Raw genomic sequence first — 22,235 nt, 5'->3', positions numbered from 1 at the left:
CACAGAATACACACACAGCAGTGATCACGTGTATGTTAAGTATTCAGAAAATCTGATTTTTTGAGATCACTTGTAGGTCCAGGTTATTTTGGCCTGCACTCTCTCTTTGTGTCCTACACTGTTTACATTCAGACAACAGCATGTAGAATTATAGTGTATAATTCTATTTACGACTAGTACTACGCCATCATGTCTTGGTTTAAAGATTCAATAGCAATATCAACAAAATCAGATTTTTCTTCCCTGGTCTATCACTTGTTGTATTTAAAGGACAAGTGTAACTGTAGTCAAAGAAAACACACACATTTGCACATGCACGCAGTTTAATTATAATCTATTGGTCAGTATAATATATATTGAATAGAACTTTGCAAGATGGTCTGATCCAGTTTAAACTGGATCGTTACTCTAGGATTAGTTTTGGGGGATGAAGAGAGGTCACCGTGGGGGGGTTTTCCCTGTGGACACTCCCCATTCTGGTTCGGCTAAAAGTTAAATGTCCTCAGCTGCCTCGGGGCAGTAGCAGTCACAGATGCACACCACACATACGCATGCTTGCACACACACACACACACCCATGCTGTCCCTTGTGTGTTAACGCAAAATGAAAACTAACACAAAGCACCTGTTCATATTTATAGCAGAGCATAGGTCAAATGCAGTGAGTTTGTGGAAGGAATTGGATTATTGCCTCATTAGAAGGAACTGAACAGCAAATCTTTTATTCTGCTGTTCAAAATACGAATAACTGTGTGCCTAAAGAGGAATAAACCGTTACTGTACCAAAATACAACAAGGTTCAATTGTAAATGCTGTCACTTAAAAGCTTAATTTCTATTAATCAATGGCACGTCACAAAAAGGAGTCAGAGGCACAACAGTCACACATGACATTTAGTCTGTGTAAGGTGCTTTCATGTCCAGAGGTGTGCGATGCACCTGCGGCGCAGTTGGAAACTGAATGAGATTAAGAGAAAACATTATCTGTGGGCGTATAAATGGCAGGTATTTGTCATACCAATCAAATCAGTTCCTGTCTGGGAGGTGCAGAGTTGCAAGACATGAATGTAAATATGATATTTAGCTGGTTGACTGCTTTGTCTGTTTATTTGATCACAGAAATGGACAGCTTCCAATAAGAACCATGTTTAGTCATATTTACCTGTCAGAAATATTTATTTTGATTATCCAAATAGATCTCTTTGGTGATTTTAAGTTCTTTCTTGTCTCTGGCATATTGGTAGTTGCCGCTATGGAGCTTTTTTCATTGCTGTAGGGTTTTCATCAATAAAACGTGGCAGCAAACGTTGAGTACAAACTTGCCTTATTCCTGTTTAAAATTTTTGTTTAAACATATCTACTGGTAATGTAGACTACAAGCATAACATACTAGCAGGAGTCTGCGGGATTTTGAAGACATCTGTTTGGGTGTGAAGACATGAAAATATGACCTGGTTTGAGAAGGCAAATCCCAGTCATCCCATTAATGTGGCACTGCGCTGAAACAACCCCTTCCTACACTTTAGCACTGTCGAGTTTACATTGAGCTACACTTTAATATTTCTCTGTTGGCGGCAAGTTTTTTGCCATTAAAATAGCTAGTTTGGTTCCCCATCATGACTATCTCTTTTACTCTGTTTCATTCATGCTTATGCTCCATTATCTCTCCCCTGTCTAACTTATCCCTTCCTCATCTCTCCTTCTCTCTCTCTTTATACCTGCAGCACTGATGCATGCATTGGTCTTTGGTAATGTGACCGCCATTATCCAGAGGATGTACTCACGCTGGTCCCAGTACCACACCAGAACCAAAGACCTCAAGGACTTCATACGTGTCCATCATCTGCCGCAGAGCCTCAAGCAGCGAATGTTGGAGTATTTTCAGACAACTTGGTCGGTCAACAACGGCATCGACTGTAATGAGGTACCATGAGCACAAATGCACTTAAGTTCGTATAAATCCTTATCCTCCTTTTTCAGTTAACTTATGTTTTTGACACCCAGCAGCACAGCATATAGGGATCAATAATTAATTTGAAAGATCACATACTTCTCACTCCTCACATGTCATCCACGTTCAAACTCATCATAAGAGTGATAATATGGTCGATATTACATGATCCTCCATAATGTAAGAGTGTGATGTTTTCCTCAGCGCTGACTGACAAGGAGGGGACGGAAGACAAGAATGAGAAATTAAGGAGCTACAGAGAAAGACATCACTTCTCTGTCTTACATGGTCTTTTGTGGATAGCAGGATTTTTTGTAACCTTTAGATTCAGGGGTTTAAACTCTGGCAGACTTTTTTCAAGATTGTTTGTAGTTGAACTCAGACTCATGTTATGCGCCAAGTACAAGGAATGTACAGAAATTTAACATGTGGGGAATGTAGGTGACATGATTGCAGGTCTGCTAAATGCGAGAAATTGACATGTATAAACAATACAGATTAACATAAACTGAGAAACAAGGTTATTATAGTTATTAGGTTAAGGTTAAGGTTAATAGTTTTTATTTTTATTTCATTTTGACTTTTTGTTTTCAATTTCAGTTTAGTTTTAATTTGTTTTTAAAGCAGGTTTACTAGTTTAGTTTAGTTTTTATTTTTTGAAAATGCTAAGTTTTAGTTTAGTTTTTATTAGTTTTTAGTGTTAGTTTTAGTTAATTTGTAATATGGGGCATTTGTCAGAGGCGAGATTCAAAAAGGTCAGAAAAAGTATTGCGTAATACAAATAAAACATCATCATTACTACAGCCTGGATCTAACATTAGCTTCTCTGTCGGGGGAGGGGGACTGTGCGCTCTCCCTTACCTTGTTAAGTTAAGCTAGGTCAGCCTTCTTGTGCGATTTTTTTCAAAAGGACTTTCAGATTTGTGGGATTTTTCCCCCTGAGAAATGTTTCGCATATTTTATCACCTTCCACTACTTCAAGGCACTTGCTTTTATCTGTGACACAGTCATATTTAGAGTGATCCCAAATGGGACTCTGGTGCTTTCTCACGACTTTCACCGCCACCATGATGCCAGCCGTGGCGTGGACGGACTGGCAACACGTCACGGACCATGAGGTGCCGACAGCTGGCGTAAAACTGGCACAGCTAAAAAATTGGAATAGATTTCATATCCACCTGAAATTCTAGGCTTGTGTAGTACGAAATAAATTGACAAAGATGAAAACTAAGGACATTTTCTCTATACATTTATTTTGTTTTAGTTAGTTTTGTAAGCAATTTGTTTTTTGTAAAGCCTCATTTTTATTTTTATTTCAGTTAACGAAAATGTTTTTTCACATTTAGTTTATTTAACCATAATAACCTTGCTGAGAAATGGAGACAGGTGGAGACAGAGCGAGGTTTGAAACAGAACAGAAAAGGAGGGCCTGGGGCAACCAGTTAGTAGTCTAACTCACAGGAAGTAGGCTGTGGGTATAAGAATTCTCCTCCCTTCTGCCCAAGACGATTGCGATTGGCTTAAAGAAATACAAACAAGCCAGAGCGTTTTTTTTCCCCCTATACCAGAATGTTAATGGGTTCAGACAGACCTTTCTCCAGTGATGGCACAGCTCTAAAACAAAGTGTGGAGATAGGTCTGGCTTTGCGAGACTAGTAGTCTAGTAGCAGCTTGTCCCTGCAGGCTGTGAATGCCTGCGAGACAGCTGTCAGAGCCGAGATCAGCGCTTTGATGGAGTGATGGTGATGAATCCCAGACAGATGAATTATAGATGGGCCTGTTGATTAAAGTCAGCCTGGCTCTGATGATTCATTGATCGACTCTATGTGACGGTGAGCTCCAGATCGTTGTCCGAACAAGGAGACAGACAGATAGATGATATGCAATGTTTTTACTTTTTTTAAAACTGTGATAGGTGTTATTTCAGATCATATGGAGGGGTTATTCCAGATCATATGGATATATAAACATATATATATATGTGTGTGTATATGTGTGTGTGTGTATATATATGTGTGTATGTATATATTGTCCTGGAAGAGGGAGGTTTCTGAAGGTCTTTGGAGGAGGTGTTGCTTATCTATCAAGGGTCTAAGGATAGAGGGTGATGTGTGTTGTGTAGCTTGTAAAACCCTCTGAGGCAAACTATTGATTTTGGACTATGTGAATAAACTTAACTTGACTTGACACTAATGTTTCTTGTAGCACAATGGCTTAGGAATCAAATCAAAGGCAACCAAGGCGGGAAATTTAATCAGTGAGTTGCAGCATGGCTGTGTTTTCATAACTGTCATGCCTCTCCTCATTCTTGCCTTCTTCTTCTTTCGCTTTCTCTGACTCATTCTCTGCCTTTCTCCCTCCCATCATCTTCACAGCTGCTGAAGGACTTCCCAGACGAGCTCCGATCCGACATCACCATGCACCTTAACAAGGAGATCCTAGAGCTGTCGCTGTTTGCTTCAGCCAGTCGCGGCTGCCTGCGCTCCCTGTCGCTGCACATCAAGACCTCCTTCTGCGCTCCTGGAGAGTACCTCCTCCGACAGGGCGACGCACTCCAGGCCATCTTCTTTGTCTGCTCGGGGTCCATGGAGGTGCTGAAAGACGGCATGGTGCTGGCCATCCTGGGTACGATAAAGGATGGGGGGATGGAGGGGAGGAAGAGGGGTGGGATGTGGAAGAAAGAGCAACAATCCTTCTGTACCATCATTATAGTTTTACAAAGAAACTCCCAGCAGCAAGCTTCATAATAAAGCTCTGTGCTGCTCATTGTGATAAAGTTGTGTCTGCAAATGAGCCCATTGTTTAGAAATAGGAGCATTACAGTGTCCTAAAGGCTACAGCTCAATCTCAGAGCCTATTGTTATTAAACTCTCATAAAATCAACACTAGTTCGATGCCATTTTTTCAACAATATGTTCTAGCAGTAAGAGCCACAGAAGGACTTATCTATAGCTGTGCACACCAAATGTTGGAGCTAGATTCTTAATGTCCAAAGCTTTACTTGATGTTGGGTGACATAACATTGTTAATAATTATTGGCTGGTCCAGTGACAGTGAGCAGAGCTGAGAGGCAAATGTTGAAACAGGCACTAACATTCAGCCACTGCAGATTGTATATATTATATACCACTAATCCACTCAGAGCAACTCAGGATCATCCAATTCCATACAGGTTAATTCACTCCAGTCTAGTGATGTCCAGTATGGTCAAGTCTATTCTATAGCATTGTAATTCAGTCCTGTCCACTTTAATCTGTGTTGTCCAGTTCAGTCCAGCCCATTTCATCAGTCCAATTCATTGGAGTCAGGTAATTTCAGATCTATCTAGTCTAGGCCAGTTTGGTACTGTCCAGTCCATGGTTGGTATATGGCACCCATGGCCAAATTTGTATGCATTTTCATTTGCAGTGTTAAATGAATGTTTGAGTTGCTAAGGCAGCAACTAATTACGATATCAGATGACAGCATTGACTTCTGTGCATTCTACAACAGAGACAGAATAATATACAACTTAAAAGGTGTATTTCAGTGGTGTGATAACCCTGAAATCAGCAATTCTCTGGAAACAAATGTAGTGATGTTAAAATAGAAATTGGCTTCTCATTAATGAAGGAACAAGGTTCCAAAACATTTGCTAAAACTGCAATTCAGCTTAAACTAAGAAAAGATTTTTACTTTATTCATAAAATTATAATCATAATAATTATGTGTTCTAATGAAAGGAAAAATAGATGAAATTATATTAAAAATATGCATAAAAGAAAAGACTGCTTGTTAAAAAGCCATCAGTGGAAGACATGAGAGCAAACTGGCCCAGATGAAGAAACTGGTCCAACAGACACTTCAACCATTGCAGGTGGATGGTGTATGGTACTTATATGAGTGGTTTCTCCATATAATCCCTGGCTAATAGCAACCAAATTCACGTCTTATCAAATATGTACAACTACCAGAGTGCATTAGCAGCTCAGTACACATCAAAGTCACTTTTTCTCTAGCCAGGCTCTACCTGTACAGCAAGCCTGCCTCTGTCCAAAAGGTAACAAAGTATGCCTACGAGCACCTCTAAAGCTCACTCATTTACATGTCATATCTTGTTTAATTAATTGATTTATCTTTCTTGGCTGTGCACCCGGCCAAGAAATAGTCCAACACATAACCCCCTGTAAAACCACAACTTGCTGGTTTTACACTTTGTTCTTTTCCCCAAACTATTCCTATAAATGACACATTTGAATTGGCATATATTGACATATCTTTCTAGTATGTGTCTAGTTATTACTGTTCTCATCTTCATAAAAAAGTTACTTGGAAAAATGTTTTTGGAACTAATTCAGTACTGCTGAAACTCAGGTGGGAGAATTCCCCACCTGTAGATATCTTACACGTCTCTTGGTGCAAAATGCATCTGAAACAAGATGCAACCGACCCTCAGTCTAGCTGTATTCCCAGCCACGCACATCTGCTGTGTAACACAACCTCTTGTTTTGAGTGACCTTAATGGCTTTTGCTATCTGACCTTCATGACACAGTGTTATAGACCAATCTGACACAAGCATGTGTGTGCCAGGAAAGTGTGTGTGTGTGTGTGTGTGTGTGTGTAAGCGAGTCAGTGAGAGAAAGTGAGTTAAAGAGCTGAATCTGAAATGTCCATCACTTTGTCTCTGTTGGTGCGGTACTTACAATCTTTATCACGATCTCTGTTATTGTGTTTATGTGTGTGTGTGTGTGTGTGTGTGTGTGTGTGTGTTTGCATGTGCGAAGTGTGTCTACAGTTTGTCTCAGTACCTACATGCAAGCACTCCTGTTGAAAAAAAAAAAAGTTTGTGTGTGTTTGGGCGTGTGTGTGTGTGAATGGAGTAGGTGGAATTGTTTACTGGTGTACAGAGTGATATGTGTTTGTGTGTGTGGGTGTGTGAGTGGGTGCATATGTGTGTGTGTAGGCATGACAGGCGGAGAGCATTGTCTCTGTGCTTGCTGACTGTGCAGAAGGTCAGGCTGACATTGAGTGTCTGACTCAAGGAGAAAAAAGCTTCTCTCTACACCCCTCTTCCTTGTCACACTACAAGTCCATAGCCACAGCTCAGTACCACATAACAGAGAGTGGGTGAGAGCAAGGGAAGCCATGTTGAGAGACATCAAACAGAGACAGTGAGAGGATGAAGAGAAGTGGGGTCGATGGAGAGAGAAAAGAGAGAGTATGTGTGTCGTAATTAATGACACAAAAGTCAGGGGGCAGGACTGTGGGAAGGCAGAGAGGAGGTAGGGAGAGAGTGTGAAAAAAGAGAAGGAAAGCAGAGGGAGAAAAAGGAATAACAAAGTTAAATGCAGAGGGAGAGAGGGAGGAGGGCAGGAAGGGATATGAGAAAAACAGGAGAGAAGGAGGAAAATTGAGGAGCGTGAGCATCACAAAACAAGAGAATACAGCTGAACTGAGGTAAGGTGACGTAGGGACAGAAGGAAAGAAAGTTGGTAAAAGTAATGAAAGAAGAACAACATGGAGGAAGAAAGAAAGAGAAAAAGTAAGGAAGGAAAACAGGGATGAAGGAAGGAATGATAGAAGAATGGAAGGGAAACAAAACAGTGAGGAATATAGGACAGAAGGAAAGAAAACGGAGGAAAGATGAAAAGAAGAAAAGAAAACAGGGAAAAGCATGGAGGAGCCATGGAAAGAAGTAAAACACGGAGGAAGAAAGGAAAAGAAGGGGAAAGGGAAGGCACATTGAGCAAAGAAGGGAGGACGGAAACAGGCCAGAAGGAAGATAGGAAGGAAAGAAAGAAAAGTGGGGGAAAGGAAAGAAGCAAGGAAAATGCAAAATAAGGGATGGAAGAGAGGGTGAAAAGAAAGAAAGAAAACGGGAAAAGAAAAAATGAAAAAAGGGAGTAAAGAAGAAAGGACGAGAGCAGGGAAGAAAACAGGAAGGATGGAAAACACAAAGTAGAGAAAGAAGTAAGGGAGGAAAGATGGAAATAATACAGGGGAAAAATAAGGAAAACGTGGAGGAAAGAAGGAAGGAAGTGAGCAAGGAAGAAAACAGGGAAGATGGAAGATAGGGAGAAAAATAAGGAAGTAGTTAAAATGGGAGTAGGAAGGTAAGAGAGGATAGAAAGCAGGGAAGGAAGTAAGGAAGGGGGAAACAAAGGAAAGAAAACAAGGATGAAAGAAGGGAAGGAAGGAACGGAGGAAAACAGGAAGGAAGGAAAGTAAATGGATGTAAAGGGGAAGAGAAATAAAAGAGGCAGGAAAGGCAAAGACAACAGAAAAGACAGGAAGGAGATAATAAATGCAAAAAGGGAGGCAGTTATGAGGAAATAGACAAGGGGTTTTGATATAGCAGGAGGAGTGAGAAATCTAGAAACAGAGAGGGTGACAGACAGAGAGAGGGAGAGAAGAAATGATTGAGGAGTGGACTGAGAGACAGTAAGGGGGGGGGGTAAGCAGCTCCATCAGCCTCGGTGTAATTGAGCAGCGTTCACAGTTCGCAATGACCATAATGAATATTTTATCACTGCTTAAGGGGTATTAACACTAGCAGGGTACTTGGCTTTGTCCTGTATGTATGAAGAGAACAGGAAGCAGCTGTCAACACTACTTCATTCAAAAGCAGTGAGAGTGATTATGTTTTATAAATAGCAATCACTGTTCATTCACAGTCTAGTTACTCCTGTTCTTCCTCTTCTTCTTATTATTATTATTATTATTATTATGTTTTTGAGGTAGTATTCAGTGATTGGTGATTGGCTCCCCAACAATACCTCTTGTTACTTGAGTTTCATCTCTTTTGCTTATTTAAGTTGTAGTCAAGGCATTCAGATTACCAGTTGTGCTTTTAGTTTTAACAAGGCATCTAACAAGTAAGTGGCAACATTTACTGAGCAACAGACGTTAATGTTCATGTAAAAACAGAATAGAAAAGCTTGTTGTCAGGTCTGTTTATTTCCAGCTGCCTTGCTGTTCTTTATTGTAATGTATTGGAAAAAGAGCTGCAAGAAGTAGATGAAGTAGAAGTTACAGTTGCCAACAGCCTCAGTTGGTAAAAGCCTTAATTACAGTGACCTTAAATGATGGTGGAATGAGTTTCCTCATGTTTGCTTGTTATGGCTCCCTCGTCCTAGTTAAAAGAAGTTGACTCACATCAAGAATATGGCAACAATTCAAATTAAACTTTCCATCGTAGTGGTCAGAGGATAACTACATTTATATTGGAAACATATTCATTCTTAATAAGTCATTTATTAATGCTTTATAGATCAGTTTTAAGTGATTTCTAAGAATATGTTTTGGGTTGCCAGGCTGGTGTTTATCCTCCTCTAGCACAACACTCTTTTTACTCATTTGACCACTTCACTTTCTGGAAAAGAACTGCAGCACATCTGAACAAACATCCATTTCTTTAAAACATGTTAACATTTACAACTGCAGACTTGGTGGATTGTTGTAAGAACCCTTTATTAAAGTAATTTATAATATCGAAAGACTTACTAACTTTTGCTGTTGGCTTATCAGAAAGTGACAAACCTGTGACTCTTAACGTTTGATGACTTAATGCCCTTTTTTTAAATAAAAGTGTTATTACAAAATAAACACATTTCTTAACATTAATAAAGCTATGTTATACAACCGACAACTTACAACTTCTTTTTTCTTTTTGCTTTGTGACTCCAGAGTGAGGTCAGAGGGCGGGGCCAGGTACAGAACAGCACCTCTGGAGATGGTAGGGATTCAGTCTAGCTTATATTGTCTGTGGCACAGATGCTTGCTGACATGAGGGCTTGAGCCGAGTCTTGACTAGACCGGTGGTCTAGACAACCTGAGTAGTCCCTCAGAAACTTTTTGATAAATGGAAGATCTGAAACGTGTTACAGAGTCTGCATTAGAGACTCTACAGAGTCTGCATCTACATCCCCTTTTACCAGAGAATAAACATGATGCTGTGACCCTTATTCTGACTTAACTTGTCTGTGTCACTCTCTGAGCAGGTAAAGGCGACCTGATCGGGGCGAACCTATCCTTAGATGACCGAGTGATAAAAACCAATGCGGACGTGAAAGCCCTGACCTACTGTGACCTGCAGTGTATCAACCTGAAAGGGCTGTACGAGGTGTTGGACCTCTATCCTGAATACTCACACCACTTCGTCCAGGACATACAGCAGGACCTCACATACAACTTGAGGGAGGGACATGAGACACACGTAAGTCCATTTAATTAGTATTGATTCCTAAATGTGCAATTGTCCAAGGTGCTGCTGTCTCTGCTGGGCGTCATTATAGTATGACTGAGGCTCAGTGTTTTTGTTTTTTGCAGATTTTCACACAAAAATACACAGATTTTAAGGTCCAAAAGCCAAAAGTTATTATGTTTCATGCTGCATGAGGACAATGATCATGATGGAAGGCAAGGAGGGCTGGAGTTGGGAGGGTAAGAAATGGACTTTGAGGGCAGCTGGAGAATGAGGGAAAGCTTTAAAATAAGAAAAGGGTATGTGTGTGTGAGAGAGAGAGAGTGTGTGTGTGTGTGTGTGTGTGAGAGAGAGAGAGAGAGAGAGAGAGAGAGAGAGAGAGAGAGAGAGAGAGAGAGAGAGGGCAAAAATAGCCATGGCCCTTGGAGGAGCTCTGCTGCTGTAATTACAGTCAGGTGTTTCTGTCTCTCCATCCCAAACACCACTGGCCCACTTACACACACACACACACACACACACACACACTACTTGCCGCAGGGCTTTTAGGTGAAGCTAATGTGCAGAGGGGCAGCCTGAATCTCAGGACTGAGTAGAGTTAAAATGAAGACGGGGAGGAAGGAGGCAGCTCAGGATGGAGGATGTGTTTATGGCTGAGAGGTTGAGATTGCTGTCTCGATACTACTGTACTGTATATGAGCACCACACAATAGTATCAGTGTGTTAAGGTGAATTATTTTCCATCAGTGGATCACCGCAAGTCATGTTGTCACGTATTATATTCTTGTGCCCTCTTTGCAAAGTGATTTACTGCTGAGCACTGAAATAGCTCCTCCGTAATTTAAAACTGAGAAAAGAAAGTCCACATCTTGATTGCTCCTTGCTGCAGTTCATTTTCTGTATATTATCTCTCTGGCTCTCTTCCAGGTGAAGGCCAGACTGTCAACAACAGCTCTAGATACTCAGGTAACAGACCACAAACACTCATGATTTACAGTCTAAAGGCAATAGGCCCCTCAAAAGACGTAGCTCACCTCACCCTATTTGTTGATACCAGCCCACAACATTTTAATCAGCTCGCAATAGAAATTGATGAAACTAAAATTAACGTAAAATTCACTCTTATAAACTTAATGATTCTGACAGAGAGATATATTTTTTCTTTTTGGAGGAAGATCAATTATGCACCGAATGAGTTAGCAGTCATTAAATTATGACAAAGCCATTAACCTCATGCCAGTGTTGGTTTCATCCGAGAGAGTTGGGTCATAGGCCGCTGATCAATAGGTCACTGTGGACCTTATTTCTGATATTACCTGATTGTATCCTCATCTTATGGTTGTCCCTTTATCAGTGTCCTTGCAATTTACCACAACCCTTGACAAAAGAAGACACAGATCTCTGTGTTTATTAAGACTGATGTCAGAGTTTACCAGTGTTGCCTTCATTATTCTGCAGGTCACAGTTTCAGTCTAAAATGTTGACCTGGAGTTTCACTTAGAAGTCATTAGTGCATAATGTATTTCAGTGTCATGGCAATAACTGTGCAAACACAGCTTAGTGTATTCAGCATCTTCAGAGGAAGTAGAATGAAGATGGCAACATTTGCTGTGACACAGAATACCGAGGATTGCAGTTTTTTTTTAAAAAAAGAGACATTTAGGCAAATTTGACATTACCAAGGCTGATGCTTCAGATGCCTCGAATTGACATGAATAGATTTTAATTTCATGTCAGCTCTGCTTTTTCCGTAGTTATGTAATCTCCAAACGTTTACTATCCACACTCAACGGTTGTATTTCAAAATACCCTCAAATCACAGGCAATTGATGTTTGTCGCTACACGTAAAGATTCTTTTCATGTATTTATTTTTTTTTTTCCCCAGTCTGGGGTGGGAAGGAATGGACGAGTGGTTCAGGGCTATCCACCAATCATCGAGGCACAGGAGGAACATGAGGAGGAGAAGGAAGACGAGGCCATGTCTGTATTGCTGTCATCGGAGCGGAACCTGGCGGTGAACCTCAGGGACACGGGTGGGAAGTCTCCATTGAGCCGTCCCAGCCAGAAGACCACAGGACAGAGCTCCAGGAGGTCTCAGAGGAAAATCCAGGAAATTACTCTCACCACTTTAGACCCTTCCAACCTTAGCCCCAGGTGAGTTTGATCACCATTGATTTGCCTGTGTTTGCTTGTGTAGGCCTGTGTCTCTGTGACTGTGTTATGTCTATATTGGTCATTCTTTAGCACAGTACATAAGATACAAAATAGGGCTAGGCACTTTTGACAAGATATATAGTATAGTTATGAGAGGGATTTAAATCAAATGCTTCACATTTAATTGGATTGCTTATAGGTAAACTGTTGGCCACCACCCACACATCCCTCAGGGGGGAGCATGACAGAGAAATTAATGAATTAGACCACTCTCTTTTGGAAATTAAGATTTTGCCAACATCCCGTGATATCGCTCTGCTAGCTACTACAACCCCCAAGCTAACCATCAAGTAAGGTTAGCTAGGCACCCCTATTTGAATATTTTGGGGATTTGGGATCAATTTGGATCAATTTACAGGATATATACAGTCTCAAGTTCAAGATAAGCTATCAAAAATATTGTAACATTTTACAGAAGGAGAAAAGAGATATATATGGCATATAATGAGATACCTAATCAATCGGCACATGGACACACCGTTAGAACTTGGAAAATGTATTTTTAAATCAGCTGTATACAGTCAGGACACAGGTTATCCTAATGTAGCATAAAGACTGGAAACACGGGGTAACAGTTAGCCTAGCTAGTGTACAGTAAAAAACAACATTTTTGTATGGATCAAACAAACAAGATATAGCATATTAATTAGGGAGATTTATGTTTTGTTTTGACGGAGCCAGGCTAGTTGTTTCTCTCTGTTTTCTCTCTGTGTCTTTATGCTAAGCTAAGCTAAGTGGCTGCTAGCTGCAACTTCATATTTACCATACAAACATGAGAGTGGTACTGAGCTTCTCATCTGACTCTTGGCAAGAAAGCAAATAAGAGTATTTCTCCAAAATGTTGAACTATACCTTTTAAGACCATGAAAGCACAATATTTAAACAATATGACAATACACAATAACCATATAATTAATTGATAATGTGTTTATCATTTATCCAACAATTATTACATCAGTAACAATCAATAACATCAGTAACAATCTTTACTTTTCTACACATACACACACACACACACACACACACTTCTGTCTCTTTGCAGGATAGTGGACGGTACTGAAGATAGTGAGGTGACAGAGAGTTCCCTGGCCTTCTCCTTCCCTACCAGCCAAGGTTGTCCTGTCAATGAACCAACCAGTGCCTCAGCATCTGCCACAGGTCCTCCAATCCTACAGTGTAAAGCAATTAACTCTCAAATACGACTGAATACCCCTTCAATTTCCCACATCCCGGGAAGTGAAAAATGTTCACATCCAAATCCCTGCAGTACTGTTGTATAATGAGGGTGATTAATGTGAATGTGCACAGTATTTATCAGCTGCCTTGATGCAATAACTGCTGGTTGTAAATTTGTAGTTCTTATTCGGCACTTGAAGTGATTTGTAACTTGCTAATTTGTGTCACAGATATGCTGCAGATCAGCACAGCAGAGTTAGCAGCTAAAGCAGAGGAGACCAGAGGACAACTGCGACACCTCAACCAGCAGGTAGGACTCCATGTTTGTGCTAAAAGAGAGAGAGACAGACAGGTGTCCACCTGTCTGTCTCTCTCTCAGGTAAGCACTAGCCATATGGCTATATCAGCATGTCAGGCATGAGATGGGTGAAAGGATTGGGAGAAGTAATGAAGCAAAAAAAAGCTGGAAAAATAAATAAATAGGCATAAAGAATGTGACATTGTAGAAATGACTGCTCCACAGGATGTGGTGTTATATGCAGTTAATAATGCAGTCTTACAGAATAGTATCATTTTTCAACTATCTAAAGCCTACATTAATATGTTTTCACGAGCCTTACAATAAATTTGCCACTGTAGTCTGCTGAAGCTCAGGGAATCTTCACCTTAAATGTTTCTTTTGTTTTTCTTTTTAACACCAGGACTTAGTACACCTACTGTGCCTTGTCAGTCACAATGTATAGTATCATATTTGGACATTTTATAGACTTTAGTGGTTCATTGTCCAGTTTGAAATAATCTGTTCAGACACACACATAGACACACAGCCTCTCGTGCTGTATCCTATGGTTTTGATTGGTGGGTGGCTAAATTGACATTAGACATTTGGCAGGTGAGTAGGAGTGTGTGCTTCCTCCTGCTAAGCCTCAGTCTGCATCCTGGGATGAGCAGAGAGAGGCAGAGAGAAAAAGAGATGTAAAGAGAGGGAAATGGAGAGAAAAAGGGGAAAAGGTAGAGAGTTTTATGAGAAGAAACAAAAAGCAAAACACAGAGGGATGAAAAAAGTGTGAAAGACAACGGCACGGCACCTTCACAGTTATACACATTGGCTCTGTTGTCCTTTCTGTGTCGCTGTGGGTTACCAGTGTTTGACAGGAAGTCTCTCAGCATGGTCTTGTAGGTTGTTAATCCTCACTTGGATCCATCCACACCGATCACCATAGGAGATGAAAAGGGGGTGTTGGTTTAAACCCTATCTGCTCTCTCCACAAACACAGATACAAATGACAAATGAGGGCATTGTATGTTATGTGGCACATGCAGACTAGTTCCAAAATGTATTTATTTGCAAAAAAAAAAGGTTTATTGTCAATGAAAAAATAAATTAATTTGTCACTCATGCACTGTTTCTCATGAGTACAGTGCAGTGCAATGAAAATAATGAAAATGAAAATAAGCTAATGTTCCTCTCCAGTGTTTGTTGTTGCCTCTCAACTGTAGGTAAAACTTCACTAGAGAACACTTTAACACTAGTGAAAAACAACTTAACAAAAAACAGCTTGCATGGGCCCTATTTGTTGGTTGGCAATGTTGTTTTTCTTAATAAACTATAACAGTTCCCATTCTTTCAGTAAAAATAAAGGAGCAAGGGCCTTTTGAGAGCTGCACTCATACCTGTGAATAAAAAAGCACAAACTGCAATTGTTAACATGAGATGTGGCCATCCGCACAAAAAACTGACAAGGTTAATTTCTTTGCTGACACAAAGGTGACAGTATTTTAATGAATAACAAATTGTGTCAATACACTAATTAATCAGCTCTGCCCTATGTGACCTCTTATCGTTACCCTTTAACCCTCTGCTACATATACTGTATGCCACTGAATGGTTTATTCTAGTGGGAGCTGAATAAGGCATTAATATAGTTAAAGAGACGCCTAACATGGTGACCTTTGCACCGTGTCATGGAAATCATTATGTACAGCTACACAGGTGAGCTGAACATAATGAGAGCTTTGCCTGAGCAGAGTAATGGCACTTATAATTACGCGAAGAGGCAAGAAACACACTACAACATGATACACACACATACAGTACACCACAAATACACATGAGAATGAGACATACACACACACATATGCACAGCAGTAGTGACCTCCTTTAGTAAATGAACAGTAACAAACAAAGTTAAATACTGAGTATAAAACAGAATTTTTAAACAGTACATAGAATTTAAAGCAGCAATAATTTATTTTTTGGCCACTTGGGTGCAGTGGAACAAGCTGTTGACACAACATTTACGTGTCTATTTACACATCTAACAGACACGGAGAAACATTAGCATGTATTTGGAGGCATGTTTCTGGCCACCTGACGACTGTAACTCAAATATTCACTCTCCCTTTAGCTCTGTTTTGGTCTCCAGTGACTCCACCGACCCAAAATATTCTTGCACTTTAGCCTGCTAAATGCTCCACTAGCTTTTAGCAACAAGCTAGTAGCTAACTTTGCTGTTTAGTGCTGACCAAGTAGTGTACTGTAGCTTTTTTGCTAGTTGGCTGGAAACAAGGTTGATGAAGTATGAAGTCACAGGCCATAAAACCAAAACAATGAGTTGAAAGCTAAAACACTCCGCAGAGCTAAGGGGAATATATAGATAGATAGATAGATAGATAGATAGATAGATAGATAGATAGATAGATAGATAGATAGATAGATAGATAGATAGATAGATAGATAGATAGATAGATAGATAGATAGATAGATAGATAGATAGATAGATAGATAGATAGATAGATAGATATTGCATGATCAACCAGGCATGCAAGTGGGCAATCAGGATTTCAGTGTCTTTTTGTTAAATTCCAAGCATTGCATGATCTAATGATGGTATCATTGATTTTTTGGGGCACTGTACCTGTAGCTGCAGTGGGTTCTGGTCATCCATGGCTGCTGTTTTGTCTGACCATCTCCGCAGACGGTTGGCTCTGAGGTGGGAGTAGTGGAATCATGTTGACAGCGTGTCAGATTGGACTGTCCTGTCGCTCTCAGCTTTTTCTATTTTTGTCAGAGCCAGAGTTTAGACCCAGGCTTTTATCAACCACTCCAGAGATGGGGGAACTGTGAAAGAGGGATAGCAGAGAGAATATTTTGCTCTGTTAAAACTATTGTCAGGGACTCAGTATGGTAGATTAAAGTTAAATAACCTCAATGTAAAAAAAATACAATTAAATGTACATTCGGACTATTAACTGATGTCTGAGGAAGACAATGAATTTGTACCAGATTTTCAAATTCACATATGCACGAATGTATAGTATGCCTTGCAATGTGTCCTTATTTGGTCTGTCGTGATCACAATATACTTATGTACGCAGCCTGATCACCTCTTGACGTATTCACACAGCGACTGGAGCAGTTCCCACCTGGAGCTGTGTCCTGCTGAGGGCTGATGTGCATCCAGTAGCACTGATGTGGCTGATGATTGGCCTGATGAATGGTCATGAGTGCTTTGACTGGCAAAAGCAGATGGCACGTTGGCAGGGCTTAATGGTCGTGCCCTCTGTGGGTATGCCACGTGCAGAGAGCAACTATTCACCAGCCCCCTTCCCCTCATCATCAGTGTAATGACCAGGTATAGCAGCACGATGTTACATGTAAAACAGCAGGCAGGAGACTGAAATATTTTGACCCAAAATGACTGACCTGAAAATACCTTACTTTTTGTTCCTGGTGATTAGTAAGTGTTTCCTAGAAAGTGTGTCTTTATTACATAACCAGAAAAGTCAACTATATGGCAGTGACTCCGCTTTGAGAGTTATAGGCATAGAGGCCATAGGTTTTGGATACCAGAGGTGGTGATAGAATCAAACGCCTTAAGCAGCAAGAGGCATACTGGAGTTACAACCTCAAAGGAATTAGACTACTTATCAGTTTAAGTTAATTGTGTTACAAGGAAGGCAAGTGTGCTGATGCCTGTCGGTGTATTTTTATACACTTTACTTTGTCACAGTTATATCAGAAGAGTAACTGGTGTATCTGTTAATAGCGCAGCCAGACAAACATATGTTTTTAAATAATAAAGAATTTGTCAAAAATAATTGTAATTGCCATCTGATTTTACTCCTTGTTCCATTTCTCCTTTGGTAAATGGCTGCATTTATATAGCGCTTTTATCCAAAGCGCTTTATAATTTGCCTCTCGTTAACTGATTCATTCACATCCTCACACATCGATAGCAGCAAGCTACCATGCAAGGTGCTGACCTGACCATCGTGAGTAATTTCTGGTTCAGTGTCTTGCCCAAGGACGCTTCAACATGTGGACAGGAGGAACTGGGGATCAAACCGCTAACCCTTGCAAAAATTTAAACTAATCCACTGTAAAAAAAAAAATGCAGTAAATCACAATGTTTTGTTTTGTAGATGCATTTATAACCGCAGTAGTTGGAAATGTTCAGTTTGCATTAGTAGTAACTTGAAACAGCTCTTACATGTTGAGTGAAGAGTAAACAGTGAGGCTGTTATCAATGAGATAAAATTGCGTTGGATTACGTGCATGCATCATTTCCTGTGAACCTCTCGCACATAAATCAGCAAACTAAATCCAGTGCAGGGATGGCAGAATCCTCCACTATCAATAAAAACAGCTCTTCTTCTTTACTACTACTACTACAACAACTTGATTTCATGAAAATCCTTAGGATTATAACTTTAAATGCTTTTTATTTTTAACCATCCATTCGAGTACCTGGAATTTGATTTTTTGCCACACCCCACCCATGAATGAGGCATTTTTTTCCTCTTTAAAACTAAAGATGGTTTGCGTTTGTGTCTGCAGGTGAGCACCCTTGGGAGGGAAGTGGCCGACCTTGGACGAGTCATGAAGAGAATGGCCCAACTCATGGAGACCCTCATGTCATCAGTGCCACAAGCTACAGTAGTCTGCCCCACGCACTACTCCCCAGCACACCACACATTCCTGCCCCATCATAACCCCCCTCAGTCTTACCCTTCACCATCCTCTTCCCAGACTGCCTCCATCTGGATGGACACACCCATGTCATTGCCCTCTTCTCCCCTCACTATCCCACTGCAACATGGTGCGATTTGCCACAAGGACTCCCTCACACACGGACCCAAGGAACTCCAGCTGGGATACCCTACCATCCCCAGCTCAACTTTACCTCCAACTCCCAACTCTGCCCTTCAACTACAGCCTGTCATCGCAGAGCCTCATCTGCCTTCCTCATCCCTCAGCTCACCAGAGACTTCCCACTACAAAGATGGGCTTTCTGGCTCCATCAGGTCAAGGGTACACAGTCCACCTACGCAAGACTGGGGAAATGAGGACCCTCATCAGAGCTCTGGGTGTTCTCAGCAAACTGGACTTGGGGGGACCTACCACAACCCAACCAAGGGTTTGTAGCAGCCCTCCATCTGAACTTTCCTGGACTCTGCAGGACTTTTTCCAGGATATCTTTTGGGATATGTTCCTGAACTAAAGATCAAACTGATTAGCTGGGACCCCCCATATCATAGGAGCACGTTTGCAGGGATGCAACTCAGATTCCTTTTGTTTTAAAGGCACGTGTTTAAAAATCATGTTGCATGAAAACAAGTACAGAAGGTTTAGGTGTGTTAGCTTTACCTTATAGAAACATAGTGTTGTTAGACAGGATTTAGAGGTTTGGGTCAGTTTTGGAGCTGTGTGATGGCAGCTCTCTGGGTATAGCTCACCCCCAATCCACTACCCTCCCCCCCCACCTTGAGGCGGGATCGTGCCATAATGGAGGACAAGAGGGATACAGAGGAGGAGAGAGTTCTTTCTGTCTTTTTTTGCTCCTGGCTAGTGATGGTTTCAGGTCGGCTGGGCTGGTCATAGGAAGAGAAAGCATAATGAGTGCTGGAGGTGGGCTTTGGAGACAAAGAGGGGAGGGGTAGGGGCAGTTAATGCCCCCCCTGCCATTTCTTCTCCTTTTAACCCTTCTTTCCTTGCTCACTCAACCCGTGCCAGATGCTTTGGATTGCGTGGACCAGTGTGTGGCTGGTTGGTGCTGGTTAGACTGGGAGCACAGAATGGTGTGAGGAGAGAGATGGGATGCATTGTGCTCTTTACTGCTGGCCCTCAGGGAAGGGGAGGTGGAGGGTGGAGGAAGTTGGTTATGGAGGTGGGGGATATGTTATGCCTCGGGCAGCACAGCCCCTGCTGTCGTCTGTCACACTGAGCACAGGGACTCTTTCTCGCTCTCTGTTTCTCTTTTCCAGTAGTTCTCTCCGGACACCTACCACTCTCTCTCTCTCTCCCTCCTTCTTTCTCTTTCTCTTGCTCTCTGCATGCCTTTCCGAGCCTTTTGAGTAGTGCCTGTAGACACACATTAACATGCTGCATGTCACCCTGTGGAAATCCAGCTTGCCATTTATCTATCTATTTAAAGGAAATACGGTTTAATCTTTTAATAGCTGAGCCTGGCATTTACTGATGCATATTTATTGGATGTTGACAGTTTAAACAACTGGTTAATTTTAGGCACAAGGTAGTCGCCCCTGTTGTGAAGTGGCCTGATGCAAACCGCCAGTACTAAAGTGGTTCATGATCCATGATGTAGGCCATTTCCCTGATTGTCACCCAGGGTTATTAGCTCTGAGATCCATTTTCTCAGCTGTTCAGAGCGAAGGCAATATTCCCACATAAAAGCACAATAAGGAATTAAAGACGCTTTTATATTTCTATGAATGTATCAATACTAAAGATGTATTTTTTTACCTCAAAGAATGCAAGAGTGTGGGATAGCAGTAAATGATGCCACTGCATATGAGGTTATGGCAGTGCTGTTTGCTGGTACCAGCCGATGCAATCTTAAACCAGGAAAAGGCTCCTAACTCTCGTCCCGACAGATCTACTGTTCTATTTTGAATTCATGTAGGTTTGACTCTGCTTCTCTGCAAATGGAATGTACTGTAATCAAACAACTTTTTTCCCTTAACATTTTGATATTTATCAGATACAAAAAAAACTGTTATGCTAATAAATGACAAATATGACTGTTATGTCCTGGTTTTTTGTTTTTGTTCATTATTCACAGAAACATTTATTAAAGCTGGAAAGAGGTTATTAGAGGTCATCACTTCCAGGAAATCCACCTTTTTCTCTTTTCCAATACAAATATACAGTATATTCCTTAAAACCCTCATGTACAATACATTGATTAATGGCTGTCAAAGGTCTTAATTTAGCTCAATTATTGTGTTTTGGAAGTCAGTGGATAAAGTGACATCTTAACAGTCTCATGCACGTAAATTTCAAAGTAAAATTGATCAGTTTCATGGACATGTCTAAAATTGAAAACTGACCCTTGATGAGTAGGCTTAAAGCATAGGTTTTTGCAATATCCTGCTGACATTCAGATAAATTAATGGGTAAATACATAATGTCCTTGGATTATAGCTAAACCAGGTATAAATTATGCTATGCCATCCATAGAGCCACTCTGCTAGCATGGCTAAACACACACAGATCATCATCAGCATAATGAATTTTTAGACATGACAAAAACACACAGACTTTTAGCATCAAAACTGGTGCAGGTGTTTATAATGTCCATAATATAGCTTGTTGTATGGTTCATACATAGAAAAATAGATATTGACTGAGGAAATGTTGTGAAGAATTTGTGAATCATGTCAGCTTGTTCCACAGTAACACTGTTGTATCTAAGACAAACTTATATTCATGCCATTGATTTGCAACTGAATTGTTCTTGGACTCTTCATACACCAACACAAAAATACACAAACACACAAAGTTAATAATGCCACATCACTGTCATGCAAAACTGTTGCTTGTCCACACTCTGTTTATAATAGTAGTGTGTATTTGCTTTGTGTATGTGTGTGTGTGTGTGTCTGTCTTTTGTAAGCTGCTGCTACGGTTCATCTGAGGTGAAAGCACGACAATCGTCATGTCCCACTGGTGACGTGGGCGGGAGGTGAAAACTGAGTAAGTATGCGTGCTGAGGATCACATTGACATATCTGTCATAGGTCCAGCTGCTCTCACCTGGTGAGGTGCTGCTCCACTGTGTGTGTATTTGTCTATGTTAGGAAGTGGAGCGAGGGGAATACTGAATCTGTCTGAATTAGATACATGTGTTCAGCAGAGATGCAGGTGAGATATACTTTATAGGTATTTGTGCTGTAGATAACATTACAACTGTGTCAAGGTGTGTACCCTGAATGGTGTGTGTCTTGAATGCATGCATGTGTGTAAATGATTTTCGAGGGGGATATGAAGATATGTGTGGTCAAAATACTCCCCACTTAGACAATTTCTTGTGTGTTTCTCTGAGCAGGGACTTGCAGGTGTGTGTGTGTGTGTGTGTGTGTGTGTGTGGGGTGTTGCACTGAGGATGATTATTTGTGTATTTAGCAGCGCCTCCAGCACATCTGTGGGAATGCTGTTATTTAGCCCAGGGTTTTGAAGACCCATCCATATTTAATGGTGTACAGACAATCCCATCGTGGCTGTTTATGCATCGTTTTATCCACCTGCTAGCGAACTCATCTTTTATTCACTGCTTTCCACAATCTGTCATTAGCAAACTGAGGCCCATCTGCCTTCCTCCTTTGCACCCTTGCTTTCCTCTTTCCCACCACTTGTGATTTTTGATTAAAGTTGGGTCTGACTCAGAGGGATGCAGAGGAGGTCAGAATAGA

The 22,235-nt window shown here is 40.9% G+C and overlaps 1 protein-coding gene and 1 long non-coding RNA gene across 8 annotated transcripts in view; one reads left to right on the top strand and one right to left on the bottom strand.

Moving 5' to 3' along the window:
* Positions 1–20,551, top strand: part of kcnh8 (potassium voltage-gated channel, subfamily H (eag-related), member 8) — a 51,444-nt gene extending 30,893 nt beyond the window's left edge. For 4 of the 7 annotated variants that reach the window (XM_044172171.1, XM_044172178.1, XM_044172176.1 and 1 more), the window contains 8 exons: positions 1,724–1,923; positions 4,326–4,575; positions 9,928–10,145; positions 11,058–11,096; positions 12,017–12,285; positions 13,388–13,521; positions 13,752–13,831; positions 18,362–20,551. In XM_044172171.1, the coding sequence (XP_044028106.1) occupies positions 1,724–1,923; positions 4,326–4,575; positions 9,928–10,145; positions 11,058–11,096; positions 12,017–12,285; positions 13,388–13,521; positions 13,752–13,831; positions 18,362–18,949 (1,778 nt within the window). In that variant the 3' untranslated portion in view covers positions 18,950–20,551. The remainder of the gene's footprint in view (positions 1–1,723; positions 1,924–4,325; positions 4,576–9,927; positions 10,146–11,057; positions 11,097–12,016; positions 12,286–13,387; positions 13,522–13,751; positions 13,832–18,361) is intronic. The other 3 variants (XM_044172172.1, XM_044172175.1, XM_044172173.1) reach the window with 3 other exon arrangements.
* LOC122864655 lies at positions 13,925–16,849 on the bottom strand. The gene is made up of 3 exons (XR_006375266.1): positions 16,440–16,849; positions 14,610–14,784; positions 13,925–14,459 (listed from the first exon to the last, which is right to left on the bottom strand). It is a non-coding gene; the product is annotated as an uncharacterized LOC122864655 (long non-coding RNA).
* Positions 20,552–22,235: the final 1,684 nt, after the last annotated feature.

The sequence above is a fragment of the Siniperca chuatsi genome, linkage group LG17, assembly GCF_020085105.1.
Source record: "Siniperca chuatsi isolate FFG_IHB_CAS linkage group LG17, ASM2008510v1, whole genome shotgun sequence".
Taxonomy (NCBI): domain Eukaryota; kingdom Metazoa; phylum Chordata; class Actinopteri; order Centrarchiformes; family Sinipercidae; genus Siniperca; species Siniperca chuatsi.
This window is presented reverse-complemented; position numbering and strand designations above follow the sequence as displayed.